At 43.0% G+C, this 23,101-nt stretch overlaps 1 protein-coding gene across 1 annotated transcript in view; it reads left to right on the forward strand.

Moving 5' to 3' along the window:
* Positions 1 to 848: 848 nt before the first annotated feature.
* LOC135875134 (amine oxidase [flavin-containing] B-like) overlaps positions 849 to 23,101 on the forward strand; it is a 35,398-nt gene continuing 13,145 nt past the window's right edge. The window contains exons 1-7 of the mRNA XM_065400126.1: positions 849 to 860; positions 2,068 to 2,159; positions 14,591 to 14,732; positions 15,938 to 16,087; positions 16,756 to 16,915; positions 17,998 to 18,094; positions 19,528 to 19,581. Coding sequence (XP_065256198.1) covers positions 849 to 860; positions 2,068 to 2,159; positions 14,591 to 14,732; positions 15,938 to 16,087; positions 16,756 to 16,915; positions 17,998 to 18,094; positions 19,528 to 19,581 — 707 coding nt within the window. The remainder of the gene's footprint in view (positions 861 to 2,067; positions 2,160 to 14,590; positions 14,733 to 15,937; positions 16,088 to 16,755; positions 16,916 to 17,997; positions 18,095 to 19,527; positions 19,582 to 23,101) is intronic.

Below are 23,101 nucleotides of genomic sequence, written 5' to 3' on the forward strand. Positions count from 1 at the left end.
TCCTTCCATGAAGCCAGACTTCCTTACTTCATAGTAATAACTACATGTAAAATCTAATTATTAAATACTTATACAGCCAATGAAATAATGACTTCCATACTGGTTAGGCTATCTCCATGAAACATATATATACCAAAAATACTGTGGAAAATATTGATGGCTAATAAAGATTAATGATTCACAAATGCTACCTTTCTAATTAGTGTTTTTGAAACTATAAATTATTGTGTTTGTTTAAGGAAAACCTCTGAGCTATGGCCAAAATAGTCTTCCTATCACAGTCACTTTGCTTTGATTTTGAAGAAAACTAATATTGTATCTTTTAAAATGAATAACAATATAATATTTTTCAATCTCATTTAGGAAAGAAAATGTAATCAAACATAAACATACAGTACAAAACTGATCACCCCAAATAAATGCCAACACTCCAAAGCTGCCTGCTTTTTGTGCTGGCCTTAACAACCTTGCTTTTTGTCTTGGTTGGAGGTGCCAGTCTCAAACCTACTTACTCAGCTTTTAAAGATACAAGGTTATAGCATTCTTATCATTTGTTCTTCCTATTAATTTTACTTTCATGTGCAGCAGATTAACTAATCTGTCAAATGATTACTACTGTGTGTACTGGTTGGAGCTGTCTGGGGACCGTTTAAGTCTTCGGTACTAACTTATGTACATTGAGGTTGTGGTCATTCAAGTGAATGAGTAGTTTTACAAATTGTATTCTGATTATGCTTTTTTTTTTTTTCTTTCAGGGTAAAAGCTATCCCTTTAAGGGTGCATTTCCTACTATGTGGAACCCTTTTGTCATCTTAGATTTCAACAATCTATGGAGGACGATGGATGAAATGGGAAAGGAGGTGTGTAGAGGCTCAGTTATCCAATGCAGTTAGCCCTTGTATGGGATTCAAAGGTGTGATGTTAGCACATGTTAAATGACACATACTAACATGTCTTAATAGCCTAGTGTAGGCAAGGCACACTGCCTTTAACATATGCTAAACTCCTTCCCCAGAGGCTTTAACTAACTTGACCAGCTAAGTATGTGTTAAAGGTGATGTACACTGGTTCTCATTATACTGTTGAGCTAGGAGTGTTTAAAAAGGAAAGTGCAGGTGCTTCAAAACATAAACAGGGGAGCTGTAGAATTACACACATCTTCTGCTAAATCCACTTTATTTCTGTTTAGAACTTGTGTAAATTTCCAGCAAGAACATTTAACAGAATTCTGTAGTGCAGGTGAGCTTGTAACTGTAGTCTTGCATTGTTATTTTGGAGGCACTAATTCAGTTTCAATCATAATACATTTTCTATTACTCGGCTTCTTAGACTGACTCTCTTCTCAGATATTTTTTCTACCCATAAGAGTTGCTCTCTTGCCTTTAAAAACCCCCTCGGTGTTTTTAGAATAAATAATACGAAAAATAGCAAAAATATATACTGATCAGAGAAAATTATTCAAATATGTCTTTTCTTTAAACAGTTTGTTTTAAAAAAGAGTCTTAAATCACAGTCTGTATCTTCTAATTTTAATGTGAAATCAGTTGACTCAGTTAAAAATTAGTCTGTGTTAAGAGACAAGTTTACTATTGTAAAAGGAAGAAGGGCTGGTGTTTTTCAGAAAAGCAGAATTTTGTGCTAAGTGTTCTCACTAAAAATGTATGTAAGAATTCTGCCTATAAAGTTAAAATAGAAATAGGCTTATCTGGAATAGAAAGCTCAGGTAAGTGCTGAGAAGAAACCTTTTGTCCCAATAAAAATGATTGGTATAAATCTGGGAAAGCATAATTTCTGGATCATTTTTCTAGTCCCGTCCTTTATACCATTAAGCCAATTCCTGAAAAAAATCAGTGTGTTGATGGAAGAATGCTTCCGTTCAGGTTCAGGGAGGTGGTGTTCCTGCACAAACAGAAAAATCCTTTCTGTCCATGTATGCTGCGTCTACCCTATGGGGTTGTGCCAGCATAGCTGCACAATGTAGCTGTGCCAGTCTAGTGTATGTAGTGAAGACATATCCACAGTGTGCAATTTTGTTACTGAACATTCGCTGTTTTTATGTTGTCATAGATTCCTAACGAAGCCCCATGGAAGGCACCACATGCAGAAGAATGGGACAAAATGTCTATGCAAGATTTCATAGACAAAGTTTGTTGGACAAAGTAAGAATCACTTTAATATTAAAGTGTATAAGAGGTTATAGTTGGATAGTGATGCAGGCCAACTGTGCAGAGCAACAGCTAAGTACAGGAAGTGAGGAATACAATGTCCCATTGAAAGTGCCAGGGGTAATTGGAGTAGGCGGATTCTAATTATCCCCATTGAAATTTGACCACAGCTAACACTACTTTTGCAGAAATACACTAAGAGGTTTAATGACCACAAATGAACAGGATATTGGTTTTACATTTTAATCTGAAAGACAAATACAAATACAGTGTTCACTGACATTATGATGGGGCATTGAATCAGTGCTAACTCGGAGAGAGAGAGAGAGAGAGAGACTTACCAAATCACCAATAACTTCTTGCAGCACTTGATGTTTTTCTCTGGAGGTGTCCCATCCAAATACTGCCTTGGCTTGACACTGACGCTTGAACGTCCATGGCTTATCCTCATTAATATGACCTTCAAAGTTCACGTCACTGGGAAGAAGAGCAGAGGGTTCTAAATGGTGATCACGTTTGATAACTATAATAACTGAGCAAATACACAGTTCATCCCATTATTTTCCATACGTTATTTTAACTCAAATAAAGATCAGATGAAAACGTAATGCTTGCTAGCATTGAAACCATGGGTAACATCTCTGCTTGTTATATACTCTATTTAATTTGCTGATGACCTGCTTATAACTGGATTCAGCTGTCTCTGTATCAGGCCTGTTTGGACGAACTGAAAAATATCTGCTTGCCTCACGCACTAAACTTGGAAATTATGTTGTATGTATCTTGGGCATTCCAGAAATCAGAGACAGTTAAGTTCAGATATGTAGTTTTTAGATATCTATTGATAGCTAGCAGCACCCTTAAATCCTGGAATTTAATCTGGCAGCATAGCATCTAGGGATACTGTAGTTTTAAGAACAAACAAACAGCACAAAGCAATTGCAGACTTGAATCTTCATAGTGGTATTGCTTCATGGTGGCAAATTTGTAGCTTTTCTGTTGTTCTTGTAAATAGTTTTTGTGCACAGAAAGATTATTTGCTTTTGCTTTTTGGTGAGTCTAGTGTAATGCTTCCAGGTCAGATGACAGGAGATTTAACAAGACTCCGATTTTGTAATTGGTTTACTCGGAAGTTCTGAATGTTTGGCAATAAAACAGATATGCTCTGGCGTAGCCAGGTTCCTGTACTGAACTTTGGATGAGATATTGCCTTCAATTATTTAGTGTTAGGCCAGCTGATTTTCTACAATCACTATAAGAATTCAGTATACAGTCCTGAGACTGAGACTGAATTACCTGAACACCCAAGTGGCCCCTTTTGTTACCACTGTACCGTATATAGAACGGAGGTACTGACAATACTGCTTGTTGTTATGCATACATCACATTAATTTTTATTTCGCCTGTAACTCAAGAACAGTTTGACTAGATTTCATCATACATGAGAAATGTATAGCCTGGTGCTGCTCTAAAGCAGACCCATTTCTAGAAGTACACTACCAGAATTACTAAATAAACTACACCCAGGAGCTAGAACCAGGATGAGCCTACAGCTCTAGAAACAGACCTGTGCCTGCTTAAGCTAAAGGAAGTGATTTGCTACCTTTCAGCTATAAAATGGACACTTAATGTTCTTTCTAAGCTTCAACCAGCCACTAGTGGCCACATGCTCACTGTGGGTATGTCTACACTACGGGATTAATCCGAATGTACAGAATTCGAATTTTGGAAACAGATTGTATAAAGTGGAACGTATGAGGCCACACTAAGCACATTAATTCGGCAGTGTGCGTCCATGTACTGGGGCTAGCGTCGATTTCCGGAGCGTTGCACTGTGGGTAGTTATCCCATAGCTATTCCATAGTTCCCGCAGTCTCCCCCACCTATGGGAATTCTGGGTTGAGATCTCAGTGCCTGATGGGGCAAAAAACATTGTCGCAGGTGGTTCTGGGTACAGCCTCACCCCTCCCTCCATGAAAGAAATGGCAGACAACCGTTTCGCGCCTTTTTTCCTGGGTGAACACAGCAAACGCCATACCACAGCAAGCATTGAGCCCGCTCAGCTCAAGACAGCAATCATGAACATTGTAAACACCTCGCGCATTATCGTGCAGTTTATGCTGAACCAGGACCAGAAAAACGAGGCAAGGAGGAGGCGGCGACGGCAGCGCGGCGACGAGAGTGATGAGGACATGGACATGGACACAGAATTCTCTCAAACCGCGAGTCCCGGCGCTTTGGAGATCATGTTGTTGATGGGGCAGGTTTTATCCGTGGAATGCCGATTCTGGGCCCGGGAAACAAGCACAAACTGGTGGGACCGCATAGTGTTGCAGGTGTGGGACGATTCCCAGTGGCTGTGAAACTTTCGCATGCGTAAGGACACTTTCATGGAACTTTGTGACTTGCTTTCCCCTGCCCTGAAGCACCAGAATACCAGGATGAGAGCAGCCCTCACAGTTGAGAAGCGAGTGGCGATAGCCCTGTGGAAGCTTGCAACGCCAGACAGCTACTGGTCAGTCGGGAATCAATTTGGAGTGGGCAAATCTACTGTGGGGGCTGCTGTCATGCAAGTAGCCAAAGCAATCATTGAGCTGCTGCTATGAAAGGTAGTGACTCTGGGAAATGTGCAGGCCATAGTGGATGGCTTTGCTGCAATGGGATTCCCTAACTGTGGTGGGGCGATAGATGGAACCCATATCCCTATCTTGGCACCGGAGCACCAGGGTACCCAGTACATAAACCGCAAGGGTTACTTTTCAATGGTGCTGCAAGCACTGGTGGATCACAGGGGACGTTTCACCAACATCAATGTGGGCTGGCCGGGAAGGGTTCATGACGCTCGCGTCTTCAGGAACACTACTCTGTTTAAACGGCTGCAGCAAGGGACTTACTTCCCGGACCAGAAAATAACCGCTGGGGATGTTGAAATGCCTATAGTTATCCTTGGGGACCCAGCCTACCCCTTAATGCCATGGCTCATGAAGCCCTACACAGGCAGCCTGGACGGGAGTCAGGAGCTGTTCAACTACAGGCTGAGCAAGTGCAGAATGGTGGTAGACTGTGCATTTGGCCGTTTAAAAGGTCGCTGGCGCACTTTACTGACTCGCTCAGACCTCAGCCAAACCAATATCCCCATTGTTATTGCTGCTTGCTGTGTGCTCCACAATCTCTGTGAAAGTAAGGGGGAGACGTTTATGGCGGGGTGGGAGGCTGAGGCAAATCGCCTGGCTGCTGATTACGCGCAGCCAGACACCAGGGCGATTAGAAGAGCACACCAGGAAGCGCGGCGCATCAGAGAAGCTTTGAAAACCAGTTTCATGACTGGCCAGGCTACCGTGTGAAAGTTCTGTTTGTTTCTCCTTGATGAAAACCCGCCCCCTTTATTGACTCATTCTCTGTAGGCAACCCACCCTCCCCCTTCGATCACAGCTTGCTTTCAAAGGAAATAAAGTCACTATCATTTAAAAATCATGTATTCTTTATTAATTGATTATAAAAAGAGGGAGAGAACTGACAAGGTAGCCCGGGTGGGGTTTGGGAGGAGGATCGGAGGGAAGGAAAAGGCCACTAAAAAAAGGTTAAAATAATGACAGCCTTTTGCTTGGGCTGTCCACTGGGGTGGAATGGGAGGGTGCACGGAGCCTCCCCCCCGCGTTCTTACGCGTCTGGGTGAGGAGGCTATGGAACATGGGGAGGGGGGAGGGGGGTTATACAGGGGCTGTAGCGCCAGTCTGTGATCCTGCTGCCATTCCTGAAGTTCCACCAGATGCCGGAGCATGTCTGTTTGCTCACGCAGCAGCCCCAGCGTTGCATCCTGCCTCCTCTGATCTTCCTGCCACCACCTCTCATCTCGAGCGTCTCTCCTCTCCTCACGTTGGTCCCTTCTGTCCTCACGTTCACTGGCATCTTTCCTATACTTTGAAACCATGTCCTTCCACTCATTCAGATGAGCTCTTTCATTGAGGGTGGATTCCATGATTTCCGCGAACATCTCGTCTCGCGTCCTCTTTTTCCGACGCCTTATCTGAGATAGCCTTCGGGACGGAGGAGGGAGGCTTGAAAAATTTGCAGCTGCTGGAGGGAGGGAAAAAAGGAGAGAATTTTTTAAAAAGATACATTTTACAGAACAATGCTTATACTCTTTCACGGTGAACAACACTATTAACATTACATAGCACATGTGATTTCTGTGCAAGGTCGCATTTTGCCTCTTAATATTGAGTGCCTGTGGCTTTGCTGCTAGAGGTCACAGATGCAGGTCCGGGCAACAGAATTTGGCTTGCATGCGGCCATGGTAAGCCATTGTCTTTCAGCTTCTGCGTCCTCCTTTCCCACATACCAAGCAAAGCCTGTTGAGTACTGCGGTTTTCCTGTTAACCTTCAGAAGCAGAAAACAAACTAATCCCCCCATCCAATTCTCTGGGATGATCGCTTTATCCCTCCCCCCGCCGCGTGGCTGGTATCAGGGAAGATCCCTGCTAGCCACACGTGAAAAGCTTAGTGCCAATCCACCCCCCCCCCCCATCCCCGCGCTTGGCTTACTACAGGGAAGGATTTCTTTTCAGCCACAGGCAAATAGCCCAGTAGGAAGGGCCACCTCTGTCCCCTTAATTAAATTCCCGTATTTCAACCAGGTTACCATGAGCGATATCACTCTCCTGAGGATTGCACAGCGAGATAAAGAACGGATGTTGCTTGAATGCCAGCAAACACCAGGACCATACGCTGCCAGGCTTTGTCATGCAATGATACCAGATTACTTGCTACTAGCATGGCGTGGTCAAGTGTCCTACCATGGAGGACGGAATAAGGCTGCACTGCCCAGAAACCTTCTGCAAAGGCTTTTGGAGTACCTCCAGGAGAGCTTCATGGAGATGTCCCTGGAGGATTTCCGCTCCATCCCCAGACACGTTAACAGACTTTTCCAGTAGCTGTACTGGCCGCGAATGCATCCCAAGTCCTCAGGGCAAATTAATCATTAAAAAATGCTTGCTTTTAAACCATGTTTTATATTTTAAAAGGTAAACTCACCTGAGGTCCCTTCCATGGGGTCATGGTCTTGGGTACTGGCTAGGGAGGGTACTTCAGTCAGGCTGAGAAAAAGATCCTGGCTGTTGAGGAGAACGGAGTGGTGTGTGCTCTCCGCAAGCTCGTTGTCATCCTCCTCCTCCTCATCATCCCCGTCCACAGAATCCTCAGGTGTGGCTGATGAGATTACCCCCGCCTTGGAATCCACGGTCAAAGGTGGGGTAGTGGTGGTGGTCCCCCCTAGAATTGCATGCAGCTCAGCGTAGAAGCGGCATGTCTGCGGCTCTGACCCGGAGCGACTGTTTGCCTCCTTTGTTTTCTGATAGGCTTGTCTGAGCTCCTTGACTTTCACGCGGCACTGCTCTGAGTCCCTATTGTGGCCTTTCTCCATCATGCCCTTGGAGATTTTTTCAAAAGTTTTGGCATTTCGTCTTTTCGAACGAAGTTCTGCTAGCACTCTCCCCATATAGCGATCAGATCCAGTACCTCCCGTACGGTCCATGCTGGTGCTCTTTTTTGATTATCGGCCTGCATGGTTACCTGTGCTGATGAGCTCTCTGTGGTCACCTGTGCTCTTCTGTGCTGGGCAAACAGGAAATGAAATTCAAATGTTCGCGGGGCTTTTCCTATCTACCTGGCCAGTGCATCCGAGTTCAGATTGCTGTCCAGAGTGGTCACAATGGTGCACTGTGGGATAGCCTCTGGAGGCCAATACCATCGAATTGCGGCCACACTAACCCTAATTCGAAATGACAATATTGATTTTTGGCGCTACTCCGCTCGTCGGGTGGAGTACAGAAATCGATTTTAAGAGCCCTTTATTTCGAAATAAATGGCTTCGTTGTGTGGATGGGTGCAGGGTTAATTCGATTTAACGCTGCTAAATTCGAATTAAACTCATAGTGTAGACCAGGAGTGTGAATGGGTGGAATTCCTACCCTAGTCTTCCACACAATACAGTTGCAACAGGCTCTTGTCCAAAACCTTCCTATGGTTTTTGCTTTTATTTGTGCCTTTGGAAATGTAACATAAATAACAAAATCCTAAGGCGTCTAACTGTACTGCAATCAGTTATCCATAGACCTTGCCGAAGGAAGTCCCGAAGGGGAAGATCCCTGGGAATAAACCATTTTAGACAAATTCTATGGAGAACAACAATAGTAAATGCTACTGACTTAAGTGTGTATGTACTGTCTGTAAGAAAAGCATTCAGGTATCCAGTAGAGTATACTATGGCATAAAGGCCTTCAGAGAGTTTCTCATTGGTATCATCATCCATGACAACTGAAACAGAATAAGAATGAATGAAATGTTACTTGAATTGGACAATGTGCATTTTCAAAATGTTTGGTAGGTAACTTCAGCATAGTGTTTGTTAATGCATGGTGTAGCTCAGCCATCTTTGATATACATAGTTATAGGTGATCCAGCCTCTTAAATTGGAAATGAGACCCTGTACAATCTTGCACAATATCGTACAGCACCAGGCAAGGAGAGTCACATCTTTCTAATCTGTGATGGAATTTGACTTGACATTTTACCTGAATTTTGACATAATTGTCAGCCTGTCTTAATTCCAAGATGCTTTTCAGATTTCATATGTGCATCTAAACTTGATCTGCCATGTGCAATCAAAAGTTAGGTTACATGCCATAGCAGTTTTCCTATCCCTAGAATGCAATGGTCCAGAAGGGTAATCCTCCATTCTTTCCTTTTGTCTGACAGATTGTGCAGATTTGCTTTAGTTTGGCATTTCATGCTGAAATAGCATTGTGTGCTAATGATTGAAACCAAACAGCCATTTCCATGTGAAATAATAGATGAAATTGTGGTGCTGAAATACCAAAAATAATGGCAAAGTGGCAAAATATTATGGAAAAATTAGATCATTGCCTAAAAGTATATGTCTAAAATATTAATATACATGTATTTATTCCTCCACTAAATATAATAAAACCTCTTTAAGAGCTGATCATATTTACACTATATGTAAATAAGAACTGAATAAATGCCTATTTCATCAGAACCTTTTTATGGCTCTAAAGGAAGAGAGGTAGAATCTTTATAGGCACAGATTGCATGCAATTTCTCAGTGGCTAACAGAGGAAATACCATGAAGCCACTAAACATGCACATGTGGTAGTATCACATTAGCAGGGGTGATCAATCACTACTTCAAAGAGCTTCAGAGCCCAACACTCCCAGTTTACACCTAATCTTCTCCAAGGTATCTAGTAACTGATTATAACAAAGGATTATAACAACACTGGCACAAGGAATCTTTCTACTAAACTGAAATGCCGGGTTTCAGCTTTGTTGAATTGCTGCCTCCAGAAATGGCTCTCTTCTCAATGACATGGATATATCATGGACAAGTATCTAATCAGTAGCTTAAAATATCACATAGCACTAAAAAAATCCCCCACTAGTCCCTACAGGATTACTTCTTTTATTGCTTACTTTATTGGCGAGCGCTGGGCACCCAGTTAAGATGCTGATAAATGGCTGAAATATGGTGGTCAAAACATGCAAATGATCCTGCATCTCAAATTGTAGTGTTGCTATTGCAGCGGTTGCCCATATACAAATATTCCCGGGCTGTCAAGGACAGTCATAAAAGCAGATCAAAGGTCAAGCCTCCCTGGAGGGCAACTCCATTCTTAGCCTTTTGCTTCAGTGGAAATGTCTGTTCATTAAGCAGATGAAGATGCTGTTTCTGTGAAGAATTGAATTTAAACGTGCTTAAATGCTTTTATTTTTTAAAAAGCCTTTTTGCTTTAAAAAATGTTTGACTAAACAAAAGAGAAAATAGTTTAAAATGCCTCTATGGTGGCATTTTCAGAAATGCTCCCAGTTCCACGCGCAGGGCCAGGTAGGCAGGCAGAGCTTCAGAGTCTCAATGCGTGGATGAGACGATGGTGTAGAGAGGAGGGGTTCACGTTCATTAGGAACTGGGGAAACTTCTGGGATGGGAGGAGCCTATACAGGTGAGATGGGCTCCACCTAAACCAAAGTGGAACCAGACTGCTGGCACTAAACATTAAAAAGGTTGTAGAGCAGTTTTTAAACTAGGAGATGGGGGAAAGCCGACTGCTGCAGAGGAGCGTGTGGATCGGACACAGACTTCTCTTAGGGGAGAGTCTGATGATAGAGAATCTCCAGGTTATAGTCAGGAGCAGAGGACTGAAAAGTATAATGTAAGGGCCGGATCAGATGATAAACAGTCACATAAAAAAGAATCTGGCACATCAGAAAAAGGCAGGCTAATAAACAGGGACAAGTTTTTAAAGTGCTTGTACACAAATGCTAGAAGTCTAAATAATAAGATGGGTGAACTAGAGTGCCTTGTGATAAAGGAGGATATAGATATAATAGGCATCACAGAAACCTGGTGGACTGAGAGCAATCAATGGGACACAATCATTCCGGGGTACAAAATATATCGGAAGGACAGAACAGGCCGTGCAGGGGGAGGAGTGGCACTATATGTTAAAGAAAGTGTAGATTCAAATGAAGTAAAAATCTTAAGCGAATCCACAGGTTCCATAGAGTCTCTATGGATAGAAATTTCATGCTCTAGTAAAAATATAACATTAGGGATCTATTATCGACCACCTGACCAGGACAGTAATAGTGATGATGAAATGCTAAGGGAAATTAGAGAGGCTATCAAAATTAAGAACCCAATAATAGTGGGGGATTTCAATTATCCCCATATTGACTGGGAACATTTCACTTCAGGACGAAATGCAGAGATAAAATTTCTCGATACTTTAAATGACTGCTTCATGGAGCAGCTGGTACGGGAACCCACAAGGGGAGAGGCGACTCTAGATTTAATCCTGAGTGGAGCGCAGGAGCTGGTCCAAGAGGTAACTATAGCGGGACCGCTTGGAAATAGTGACCATAATACAATAGCATTCAACATCCCTGTGGTGGGAAGAACACCTCAACTGCCCAACACTGTGGCCTTTAATTTCAAAAGGGGGAACTATACAAAAATGAGGGGGTTAGTTAGACAAAAGTTAAAAGGTACAGTGACTAAAGTGAAATCCCTGCAAGTTGCGTGGGCCCTTTTTAAAGACACCATAATAGAGGCTCAACTTCAATGTATACCCCAAATTAAGAAAAACAGTAAAAGAACTAAAAAAGAGCCACCGTGGCTTAACAACCATGTAAAAGAAGCAGTGAGAGATAAAAAGACTTCCTTTAAAAAGTGGAAGTCAAATCCTAGTGAGGCAAATAGAAAGGAGCACAAACACTGCCAACTTAAGTGCAAGAGTGTAATAAGAAAAGCCAAAGAGGAGTTTGAAGAACGGCTAGCCAAAAACTCCAAAGGTAATAACAAAATGTTTTTTAAGTACATCAGAAGCAGGAAGCCTGCTAAACAACCAGTGGGGCCCCTTGACGATGAAAATACAAAAGGAGCGCTTAAAGATGATAAAGTCATTGCGGAGAAACTAAATGGATTCTTTGCTTCAGTCTTCACGGCTGAGGATGTTAGGGAGATTCCCAAACCTGAGCTGGCTTTTGTAGGTGACAAATCTGAGGAACTGTCACAGATTGAAGTATCACTAGAGGAGGTTTTGGAATTAATTGATAAACTCAACATTAACAAGTCACCGGGACCAGATGGCATTCACCCAAGAGTTCTGAAAGAACTCAAATGTGAAGTTGCGGAACTATTAACTAAGGTTTGTAACCTGTCCTTTAAATCGGCTTCGGTACCCAATGACTGGAAGTTAGCTAATGTAACGCCAATATTTAAAAAGGGCTCTAGGGGTGATCCCGGCAATTACAGACCGGTAAGTCTAACGTCGGTACCGGGCAAATTAGTTGAAACAATAGTAAAGAACAAAATTGTCAGACACATAGAAAAACATAAACTCTTGAGCAATAGTCAACATGGTTTCTGTAAAGGGAAATCGTGTCTTACTAATCTATTAGAGTTCTTTGAAGGGGTCAACAAACATGTGGACAAGGGGGATCCGGTGGACATAGTGTACTTAGATTTTCAGAAAGCCTTTGACAAGGTCCCTCACCAAAGGCTCTTACGTAAATTAAGCTGTCATGGGATAAAAGGGAAGGTCCTTTCATGGATTGAGAACTGGTTAAAGGACAGGGAACAAAGGGTAGGAATTAATGGTAAATTCTCAGAATGGAGAGGGGTAACTAGTGGTGTTCCCCAAGGGTCAGTCCTAGGACCAATCCTATTCAATTTATTCATAAATGATCTGGAGAAAGGGGTAAACAGTGAGGTGGCAAAGTTTGCAGATGATACTAAACTACTCAAGATAGTTAAGACCAAAGCAGATTGTGAAGAACTTCAAAAAGATCTCACAAAACTAAGTGATTGGGCAGCAAAATGGCAAATGAAATTTAATGTGGATAAATGTAAAGTAATGCACATTGGAAAAAATAACCCCAACTATACATACAACATGATGGGGGCTAATTTAGCTACAACGAGTCAGGAAAAAGATCTTGGCGTCATCGTGGATAGTTCTCTAAAGATGTCCACGCAGTGTGCAGAGGCGGTCAAAAAAGCAAACAGGATGTTAGGAATCATTAAAAAGGGGATAGAGAATAAGACTGAGAATATATTATTGCCCTTATATAAATCCATGGTACGCCCACATCTCGAATACTGTGTACAGATGTGGTCTCCTCACCTCAAAAAAGATATTCTAGCACTAGAAAAGGTTCAGAAAAGAGCAACTAAAATGATTAAGGGTTTAGAGAGGGTCCCATATGAGGAAAGATTAAAGAGGCTAGGACTCTTCAGTTTGGAAAAGAGAAGACTAAGGGGGGACATGGTAGAGGTATATAAAATCATGAGTGATGTTGAGAAAGTGGATAAGGAAAAGTTATTTACTTAATCCCATAATACAAGAACTAGGGGTCACCAAATGAAATTAATAGGCAGCAGGTTTAAAACAAATAAAAGGAAGTTCTTCTTCACGCAGCGCACAGTCAACTTGTGGAACTCCTTACCTGAGGAGGTTGTGAAGGCTAGGACTATAACAATGTTTAAAAGGGGACTGGATAAATTCATGGTGGCTAAGTCCATAAATGGCTATTAGCCAGGATGGGTAAGAATGGTGTCCCTAGCCTCTGTTCGTCAGAGGATGGAGATGGATGGCAGGAGAGAGATCACTTGATCATTGCCTGTTAGGTTCACTCCCTCTGGGGCACCTGGCATTGGCCACTGTCGGTAGACAGATACTGGGCTAGATGGACCTTTGGTCTGACCCAGTACGGCCTTTCTTATGTTCTTATGTTAAAACCAGGAGTTTTTACTGGCTTTGGAGGTTATTTTCTGGGTGGCAGTTGACAAAAGCAGTAACCACAGAGACCCATGTGGTGTTACACAGCTAAAATGAGCATCTTCTGCTTGGAAGACATGGGACTTCCTTCCCATGGCTTTAATACACCTATACAAATGTGCAATGTGAGGACAGAGGGAGTAACTGAAGTTCAGTGAAAGAATGTTTACTCCTGCCTGTATTCACACATCTTTTAACCCAACCTGAAACCTTGTACAGATCTTTCATCTCTAATAATTCTCAGTAGATTTGTCATCTCTTAAATCAAAGCACAAACAGTAAGAGAGAAAACAATGATCAAACTTCAGACCCAGCCCACTTTTAGTTGTGACACTTTTCTACATGTATGCTCATCGGCAGAGGCCATTGCACATGCCCAGGGTCCGATGCACAACATAGTTACATGGCTGTGCAAATGACATCACGATTTCTCCTTTATTGTCAATCTGCCTCATAAATCTGCTCAAGGCCTTTTCGCCATTCTGCTTTTTTCCCAACTCCCCCCAGGCTGTTTCTTTGTTCTGTGTGTCCCCATAAAGGGGAATTCTGACTGATTTCCTGCATGCTGCTTCTCTGAAAAGGACAGAGTAGGAGGCAGCTGGGTGGCAATCCATCCAAAATGTGGACAGAACAAGGCTGAGAATGATCACCACCCACCTGGACCTTCTCTCACAGTCTCTACTGAGCTTTACTGTCCTCATAAACTCCTCTATTCCTGAAGGGTTCCGGAGCTTATACAGTGGAGGAGACAGGTACAGTCAGCAACAGAAAGGACTGCAGGTCTCATGGGTGACACGGTGGGGGGGGGGGATTGGAGGAGTAGGTAGCTGACATGCAGAGCTTTAAAGCCCATTAGAGCTGTCTGGCCTTGCTCCATTGTTCCCAGAATCTTGAATGACTGACAATTGTCTCCAGATGTTAACAGAAGAAAATAGTGTTAATATCACTGGCAGAGGAGGATTGCGAGGCTCCTTTCTTTCGCTGTTGCTAGAGAACAGGACTAGGCGATGGATATCATCTTACTGCTTTTATAGTAACATACTCTCTTTACTTTGATCCCATGTGCAGTGCTAGCAAGAGGTTTGCAACGCTGTTTGTGAATGTGGATGTCACCTCTGAGCCTCACGAGGTCTCTGCTCTCTGGTTCCTGTGGTACGTGAAGCAGTGTGGGGGGACAGGCAGGATATTCTCCACCACCAACGGTGGGCAGGTACAGTAAGCCGAAGAACACAGCACATTTCTTGGCAGAAGTCCTTTAAACTTGTTTATTTTGTTTGTTTTTAAAAGGAAGGACAAGAATCATGTAGACACTGTTCACTGCTGCATTAACAGGGCAGCCAAACTCCCATAGTTTTAACTTTACATAGAGACAATAGGTACCCTTGATTTCAGTATTAATAGGGTTCAGGTTGTATCAATGTGGAAGGCCATTCTTGTGGTTCAGGCACTGGAGTGGGGATCAGGAGATTTGGGTTCAATTCCTGACTCTAACTTTGGGCAGATCACTCCCTTTCGCTTAGTTCATCCTCTGAAAAATGAGAATATTAGTAATACTTCCTGTCCTCACAGGCTAAATATATGAGAGGTACTTAAGTAGTGTAAGGTGAGGGGAACTGCAAAAGTGCCTAGATAGATACAGACTAATATTTGAAACACAACCACCAATAGCTGGGTAACTAAAGTCAAATCTTTCCAATGTTTGTAGTTCATAAGGCTATCAGAGCAATCTGATGAAGATAAATGCCTGTATTTATGTATTATATAACCCTAAAATGTGTGTGAAGTGGTGTATTTAATGCAAGTAACACACATGAAGAAAAGGAAGAATCGGCTAACGTTCTTGCACAAAATGAATGTACGTTTAATTGCACTCTACTATATTGAAATGAACCTATTTGGCTCACCTCTGATATGTGTGAGAGAGGGTTTTAAAAAAATTTCTAGTTATAATTAATACTACTGGCAGATTTCAGGACCATGCTACTTGCTTTTTATAGCCTGTTTATGTATAATTATGGCAATCATTGTTACTATTACTGGTGGGCAGACCTCCAAAAAGGATGAGACTGACTTCAGCTGAGCATTAACAAGTTTGAATGCTTATCCAAACCTTAGCTGAGCCTCTGGGCTCTCCAGAATTGGTTTGGAAGTCACGAGAACAGCTTTCTCATGCGATTTCTGGCACTTTTGGTCCCATTGGTGAACAGACCCAGCAAGCTCAGAGGTCTCTGCTCTCAAAAGGGTAAAAAATACCAGGAATACGCTTTCCAAATTAAGTCACCTGACTTTCCAAAAGGTCAAAAAGGAGTTGGGTTTATTTTGAGTGTTGAGAACAAAAGTTCTGTATGATTCTTATTTTATCCAAACCAAGTTTGTCCATCTCACATTGTTGAAGTGTCTCTTTTTCTCTTCCAGGAGAGGAAGTTTGTTGGAGGTTCTGGTCAGATTAGTGACAAGTTAATGGAACGCTTGGGAGGCCGAGTGAAGCTAGAGAAACCTGTAGTCCGCATTGATCAGTCAGGTGAAAATGTCATTGTGGAGACCTTAGACCATGAATCGTACGAGGTAATTCAATACCTTACACTAGAGCAAATATTTGTAGGGGTATGTTTTTAAATCTTTAATTGCTCCATTCGTCTTCTCAATAAGACTGTAACACAGACGCACAGTGTAACAAAGAAGAGAGCCACAATAACCAGGAGTCACATTTTCTGCTATTCCCTAAGTAATACCAGTGACACAGCTTGGGATGGGCACTGGAGAAGCAGAGAATTCTATAACGTGTATTTGTGTCATTCCTTTACTATTTCTGCTCCTTTGCATTCAGTTAGCTTCAGAATAAAAGAATATCTCCAGGGATGATAATAGAAATTTAGTGCAAGAGAAACATTCTCCAGAAACATGTCAGAGTTAGCTTCCAAGCCACAAACTGAAAGGTCAGTCAAAAAGGAGCCAAGTGACCCTTTTGTAAGAGGAATAGTCTTCTGACCAGTTAGAAAAGAATAGCTGCCCAATTGGATGGTCATTTATACAGTACTTGTTGTCATTTTACAGTTTCCACAACCAAGACATCCTGAGAGGTCTATTTTGTAACTTGCATGCTATGGGCCAAACTTTCTTTGCTTTGGAAGATATTACCGTCAGCATACATACTGTAAAGCTTCCCCAGCTGTAATAGAGAGAGGCTCAAATACTGGATAATGTATTTCGTTTACGTACTATTTCTTTTCCAGGCCAAGTATGTTATTAGTGCCATTCCCCCAGTTCTTGATTTGAAGATTCATTTCAACCCACCATTACCACCAATGAGAAACCAGCTGATCAGCCGGGTTCCCATGGGCTCAGTCATCAAGTGCATGGTATACTACAAAGAACCTTTCTGGAGGAAAAAGGGTATTACATTTTAATTGGGGGTTTTCTTTTGTATTATATTATGCTAATACAAGAGTCCACATTAAAGGGGATTTCATCTCTTTTCAGCTACTTCTCTGAGAGTCCTAAAAAGAGGGGGGGGGGAGAGAGAGAGAGAGAATATAGGACATGAGGGAAGAAGTTGGGAAACACTAACTCTTGTTTCTTGTTGTTCTCCTTACCCCCGTCCCCCATTTTTCTTCAGTGACATCTTGAAATGAGACATATCTCTGCCATTAGTTACCTAAACATAATGGTGGAGTTGGGGCATAATGGAGAGCAATTTTATGCCATATACTGCATGACTGCGACAATTTTGTCTTGAGAATAGTTTGTAGCTAAAAACATATAGCCATATGACTTGGCCAGCTAGAGATCCTAGGAGTGCAGAAGTTGAAATATTTCCCAAACCATTTAAAGTGACACCACTGAACACAGTGCCTCTTTAATTCTTGCAGGAGTACACCATACAGTCTTTGTTTTCCTTTAAGCTTTTGGGTAGATTTGCAACAGATGACTGTAAAGATGTCCAGAGTGCTCTGGAAAAACTGGTGCTTTCAGAGCCATGTTTTTAATAACAATTGTACTCTGTATTTCCAGAACATTTAGTACAAGCATCCTGAAATCTTTTGTATCCGGCATATGCCTGTCATAAAAACCTAGTGTGCTTGCCAAAATGTTAAACACCGGCAATACTCAAGAACAGTGTGTTTCTGTGCAATTAATTGGTACCCCTGTCATGTCGGTTATAACACCATCTTTTTGGTCATAAATTCAATTATATGAATATCCTTATGTTGTCCCTGCTTTTTAAGGATGCCTGGAACAGGTTGCTAAGAGTCTCAGGATCCCATATCTAAAATATCTCACCTAGGTAGAAAATAGTACTTCCCAGAGCCCGAGGAACAGGGCACACAATCTCTGGCAGAACAATTCCATGGAGCAAGAGAGTGGTGTCATATTCTTTGTCACACCACACTGGTGGTTTCACCTCCTTCTCTGTCATAGTTCTCCAAATTACCTGGATTAATAAAATCCATTTTTTTCTCCTCTCTGGTTTCTAGACTACTGTGGTACCATGCTCATTGAAGATGAGGAAGCTGTGATTGGAATGACACTTGATGATACCAAACCCAATTGCAGTGTTCCTGCCATAATGGGGTAAAAGAGAAGAGGGACGATTGTCCATTAATTTTTGTGGGCCTGGGGTTTGAGGAGACACGGAAACCTACCATTGGGGGAAAATATCTGAAAATATTAACAAAAAAGTAGAGCTGTTCGAAAAATGGTGAATTATTTTATTTCACAAAATATATTCAGTATTTTGCTCCCCAAATTTTGTCTTTCAAAAATTTTCACTTTTTTTTTTTAATTTTCAATTTTTTTGGTGTGGAAAAAACTGGAAAAAGATGTTTGTTTTATTTCTGTTTCCCTCCCTACCCCTGTCCCTTTTGTCCCTGGCCTCCCCAATGTCAAAATAAGAAAAGGATAAGGGGAGAGAGAGGAGGAAAAAATTTAAAGCGAGTTGGTGGTGTCCGGGGGAAATCCTCCAAAATCAAACATTAAAAAAAAAAAAAACAACTAAAATTTTCTACAATCCCTCCCTCCCCCATTTTTTTTTAAAGAAAATTTTCAGCCAACCCTATTAAAAGGGATTTCTTTCCAATAAATGTGTTTTTCCTCCCCGTCCCCAATAATCAAAAATGAAATGCAACATTTCCTTATATGAGGCTATTGAGCCATACCATCTAATTCCACACTAGCCTTCGTAATTTGCTATTACTATATCAAATCCTACAGCTGTCATGAGCGGATTTACTATACCATGAAACAGCTCCTATGGATCTTCTGACCCTGACCAGAGTGTGGTTCCCTGCACGCAGGGACCAAAGCAAGAGGTCTGTACATCGCCAATGCCATGGCACACACCTGTGGAGGAGGTGTTTGGGGATGAGCCTGGAGCTGTGCTTAATTTATAATGAAAGAGGTGCCGGGGCTCAACCAGTTAGGTGCTGGGGGCTCAAGCAGTGTTTTTACATTCATAACTGTTGCAGAAAGCCCAGAGGTGCTGGGGCTATGAACTGCCAAGCTACAGGTGCCAGGGCTCTGCCCTGGCAAGCCCCAGCACAAATTAAGCCTTGACCTGGAGAAAGGTGACTTCATAGATCCACCAGCCAGTCTGTCCCCCACACCCTCCCCACAGGAGGAAGAGCGCACAAGATGCAGTGGCTACTGTTGCCCTGTGGTTACTTTCCCCTCTGCTGCATGGGGAAGAACATTTCCTCTTTTTCCGTTACTGTAACCCTAGTAAATTTCTCCAGCAGACAGCCTGAGATAAAGATTTGACCTTTAGAAACTTTCTGAAAGCTGAGCTTAAATCCTGCAGAACTGAAGAAAAGTTTATAGCCACATTTCTCAGTAAGAATTGAAAGGGTTGGAAAGTGGCCACCAGCTAAAGACTAAAGACCTAAAGATGAGAGACAAATGTTAGAAGCTGGCATCATCAAGCCACCAACTGATAGCATTTTAAAGGGCACTGTATATATAATGGATGCCATCATTCCTTTTTTGTGTTTGTGGTTTTCTTTTTTCAGTTTTATTCTCGCTCGAAAGTGTAGAAGACTGACAAATCTCACAAAGGAAGAAAGGTAAGAACAAAGTGCCATAGTTTTACACAGGATCTAATTTAAGTTTTTGTTTTAAATTCTCAGAGATTCTGTCTCTCTCTCTCTCTCTCTCTCTCTCTCTCCATATATCAGACAAAACCTTTCCTGCATGCAATAATTACAGGGACGTTGGCTATTAACTAAGCACAGTTCGCAGTGCTGTCACTTCAAAAGTGCAACACTTAAATTTTGTTCCCTTAGGAGCCATGTGAAGCCTTTATCCAAAATGGCAGTAAGCATGGCAGCGTCTACCTGTCCTTTGTAAAGCCAAGTCCTCAAGCTCCCATTTCACTGCTTTGAGCTGTTCGGGCAGTGGAAAGCAGCCAGAAAGCTTCACTTAGTGGGCAACTGGGGATTCCTCTTGTATTTGGGAGTGCCTGGGTAGCATAAAGCCAGAATAGCCAGCTCCATGCTCCCCACTGCTGCTCCTCTGTCCCCACACAGTGGAGTGGGTGTGTTCAGAGTGTGCCAGAAGTGGGAGGGGCTGAGCCAGAGTGCTCAGCACCCTAGTGATCTTGGATCAGACCCTAGAGGGCCATTTCAGCCTTTGTAAATTAGCACAGCCTTGAGGCTGCTCCAGTTTGTCATGGGATGAACCAGCCCTAAGGATTAGGGGGTAGAAAGGTGACAGAAAGCTACCTTTGACCCTGTGTCTTCAGGTGTGCCAGGCAGAGCTCAACACACTTGAAGATCTAGTCCACTATCTTGTTATAGCAGTCTCTTCCCTGCTATTGTTTAAAAATAAATAAAAATAGGTTTTAAAGGGTAGTAGAGTTTTGCCCTCAAAAATATTCCCAGCATTTCATTGGACTAATCAACAAAGCTAAAGTTATATGGCAGGGTTGGGGGGGGAGACCTTTATTTAAATGTGGACAGGGTATTTTCAAAATTAAAAACGTGGGATGCTCTATGTTCAAGTACACATTTTAACAGTAATGGTCAGCCCAATTAGAGACGATATTGGTGTCCTCAAATCAGCGATATGTGAGCTCTCGCAGCTTTTGTAAAGTGGGATCATGTGGAGCATTACTCCACCAGCTCTTAGAGCAGCAGCACTGGTCCACCAAGCCTCTTTCGTTTTTCAGGAATAGACCAGATATTCTCCATCTGCATTTAAGCTTTGGGCTGGAACTACAAGAGGTGATTGTCACAATAAAAGCTGGGCAAGCTTGAAGTCCATTGTGTTCAGCATTTCAGGCTATCATTAACACCAAATGCCATGTTTCACCGCGTGTCAGCATATTAAATGCAATCCAACATTTGCAGCACTTGAGAACAGCTTATGTTTCTGTGCAATAAAAGGACACCTTTGTAATTTATAGAGGTGTCATAAAAGACAGACCAATTTATCAATCAGTGTCAAAAGCATTAACATGTTCATCTGACTCTGAGATTAATTTTTATACAATGGGACTTAGAATATTTTCTGAGTGAACATTAAACTATCGATGACGCTCAGTGGTAAAGAATGGTTCTGACATACACTGTGCTTAATGTAGTATATTATTTACAATGAGAAATCCATCCCATGCACACAATTTAAGCCTCACTTTAGTTCTACACAGGGAAAAGGGGCAGACTGAGTGGCTGGCCAGGAGGCGTCTCCGCACCCAACTGTAAGCTAGTGGGGCAGATACACTGAGTCACTGATGTTGGGACTGGGTTTCCAAGGATCCAGAAACTGTGTTCCAGGGGTTGCATGTAGGGGCTATGGCCACTACACTACCCCATTGGCTGGAACAGGAGTCACAGTGCTGCAGCCTGCCCACCTGTTGTAGGAGTGAAACCCACCTCCACCTACTACCCGAGATTCCCCTAGACAGAGACCAATCACTAATGACAATGGGTTAGATTGTGGCCCAGCTTGCACAGCCACTCAATGGGGCATCTGGTGCTCCCTTGTGCCAGCTGCCCAGACTGAGTATTAGTGCAGGGAGGAGAACAGCTTCCATTGGCTGTGACAGTGCCACCCCCATCTCTTGCACAGTGGAACAGGGGCAATACAATACCCGCTGGCTAGCAGAGCTACACAGTGCACTGGGGAAGTACCCTGCACCAGGTACTTCCTCCACAGAGCAGAGGGAATCCAGGAGGACGCTTAGAGTCACAATATGCTTCCTTGGCTGCTACTGGAGCAATGCAGCAACACGTTCCCTTTGCTCAAGGCTTGTCGGAAACCATGATTGAGCACAGGGACTGCAGATGAGGATTTTGCCCACAGCGCATGTAGATGTATGGTACGCTCTGGACAGAGTATTAGCAATAGGCCATTTAAATAAAATACTAAACCGTTCCAGGGCAAAAGGCACAGCTGTGTGAGCAGCAGGCACATCTGCAAAGATTCACCCTTGTTGTGGGGACCGCTCAGATAAATCTCTTCAATAAAATGTTGTCATTCAACCCTTCTGAGAATTAAAGCTATATAATGCCCTATGCATTTATTTGCTTGGCTGTCTGAAAATGCCATTTTCAGGTTAATATTTACTTTTGCTTTTGCAAAGTCATTTTGTCTTTGAAATTTAGTTGGCAAATGGTGGAGCTTACAGCTTCTCTGAGCCAAATTGCTCTCTTCCCACAAGGACCTCCACCTGCCCGCACCGAAGTTGGTTACCTCTGCTACACAATTCACCTTCCTAGGACCCTGCAATGGGATCTCTGGAGGTTCTGTGATCGACATCGGGGAAGAGGGCAGACCAGGGCTGGGTTTGGAGGGAGGCTAATTATTCCTGCCACAATTTTGTGAGGAACAGTCAGGACAGTTAATACAGCCTGAGGTTGTATTTACTTTTCTGTGGAGCTCCTCTGTTTGATAGAGCCACCCAGGATGAGTCCAGGAACATCTGTAGGGTGAGCTGTCAATGGCCATATGGCTCCAATGGACTGTGGTGTTAGAGAGCTGGGGAGGGAGGGGCGGGGAGGGAGCAGAGTGTCCTAGGTGTGGTCCAGTGGCCTGTGGCTTTTGGAGATTCCTGAGAACCCGGGGCTTTCAGGGCTGACCCCCTGCTGTTTTTGCAAGGTTGGAAACCCAGCCTCCAGTGGAAGAATGCAGCGTCCGCTGGCACTTTTCTGTGAATTGCCTTGCTAGAGCACCCGAGCTGGGCCTTTGTCTGAGGTTTTGTCTTCACTACCTGCCGATCCGGCGGGTAGCAATCGGTCTATCGGGGATCGACTTACCGCGTCTAGTGAAGACGCGATAAAATCGATCCCTGATCGCTCTGCCGTCGACTCCGGAAATCCACCTCGGCAAGAGGCGGCAGCGGAGTCGGCGGAGCGCGGCAGCGGTCGACTTTCCCGCGTCCTCACCGCCAGGTAAGCCGACCTAAAATACGCAACTTCAGCTACGGTATTCACGTAGCTGAAGTTGCGTATCTTAGGTCGGACCCCCGCTGTAGTGTAGACCTAGCCTGAGATGGATAGAAGGGACTTTCTTTAGGGCGGATAAAGAAAGAGCTAGCAAAGAGGTATTCTTCTAATCATTGTCACTGGCTCCCTTTCCCTGTTG

The sequence above is a fragment of the Emys orbicularis genome, chromosome 1 (genome assembly GCF_028017835.1).
Source record: "Emys orbicularis isolate rEmyOrb1 chromosome 1, rEmyOrb1.hap1, whole genome shotgun sequence".
Classification (NCBI taxonomy): Eukaryota; Metazoa; Chordata; order Testudines; family Emydidae; genus Emys; species Emys orbicularis.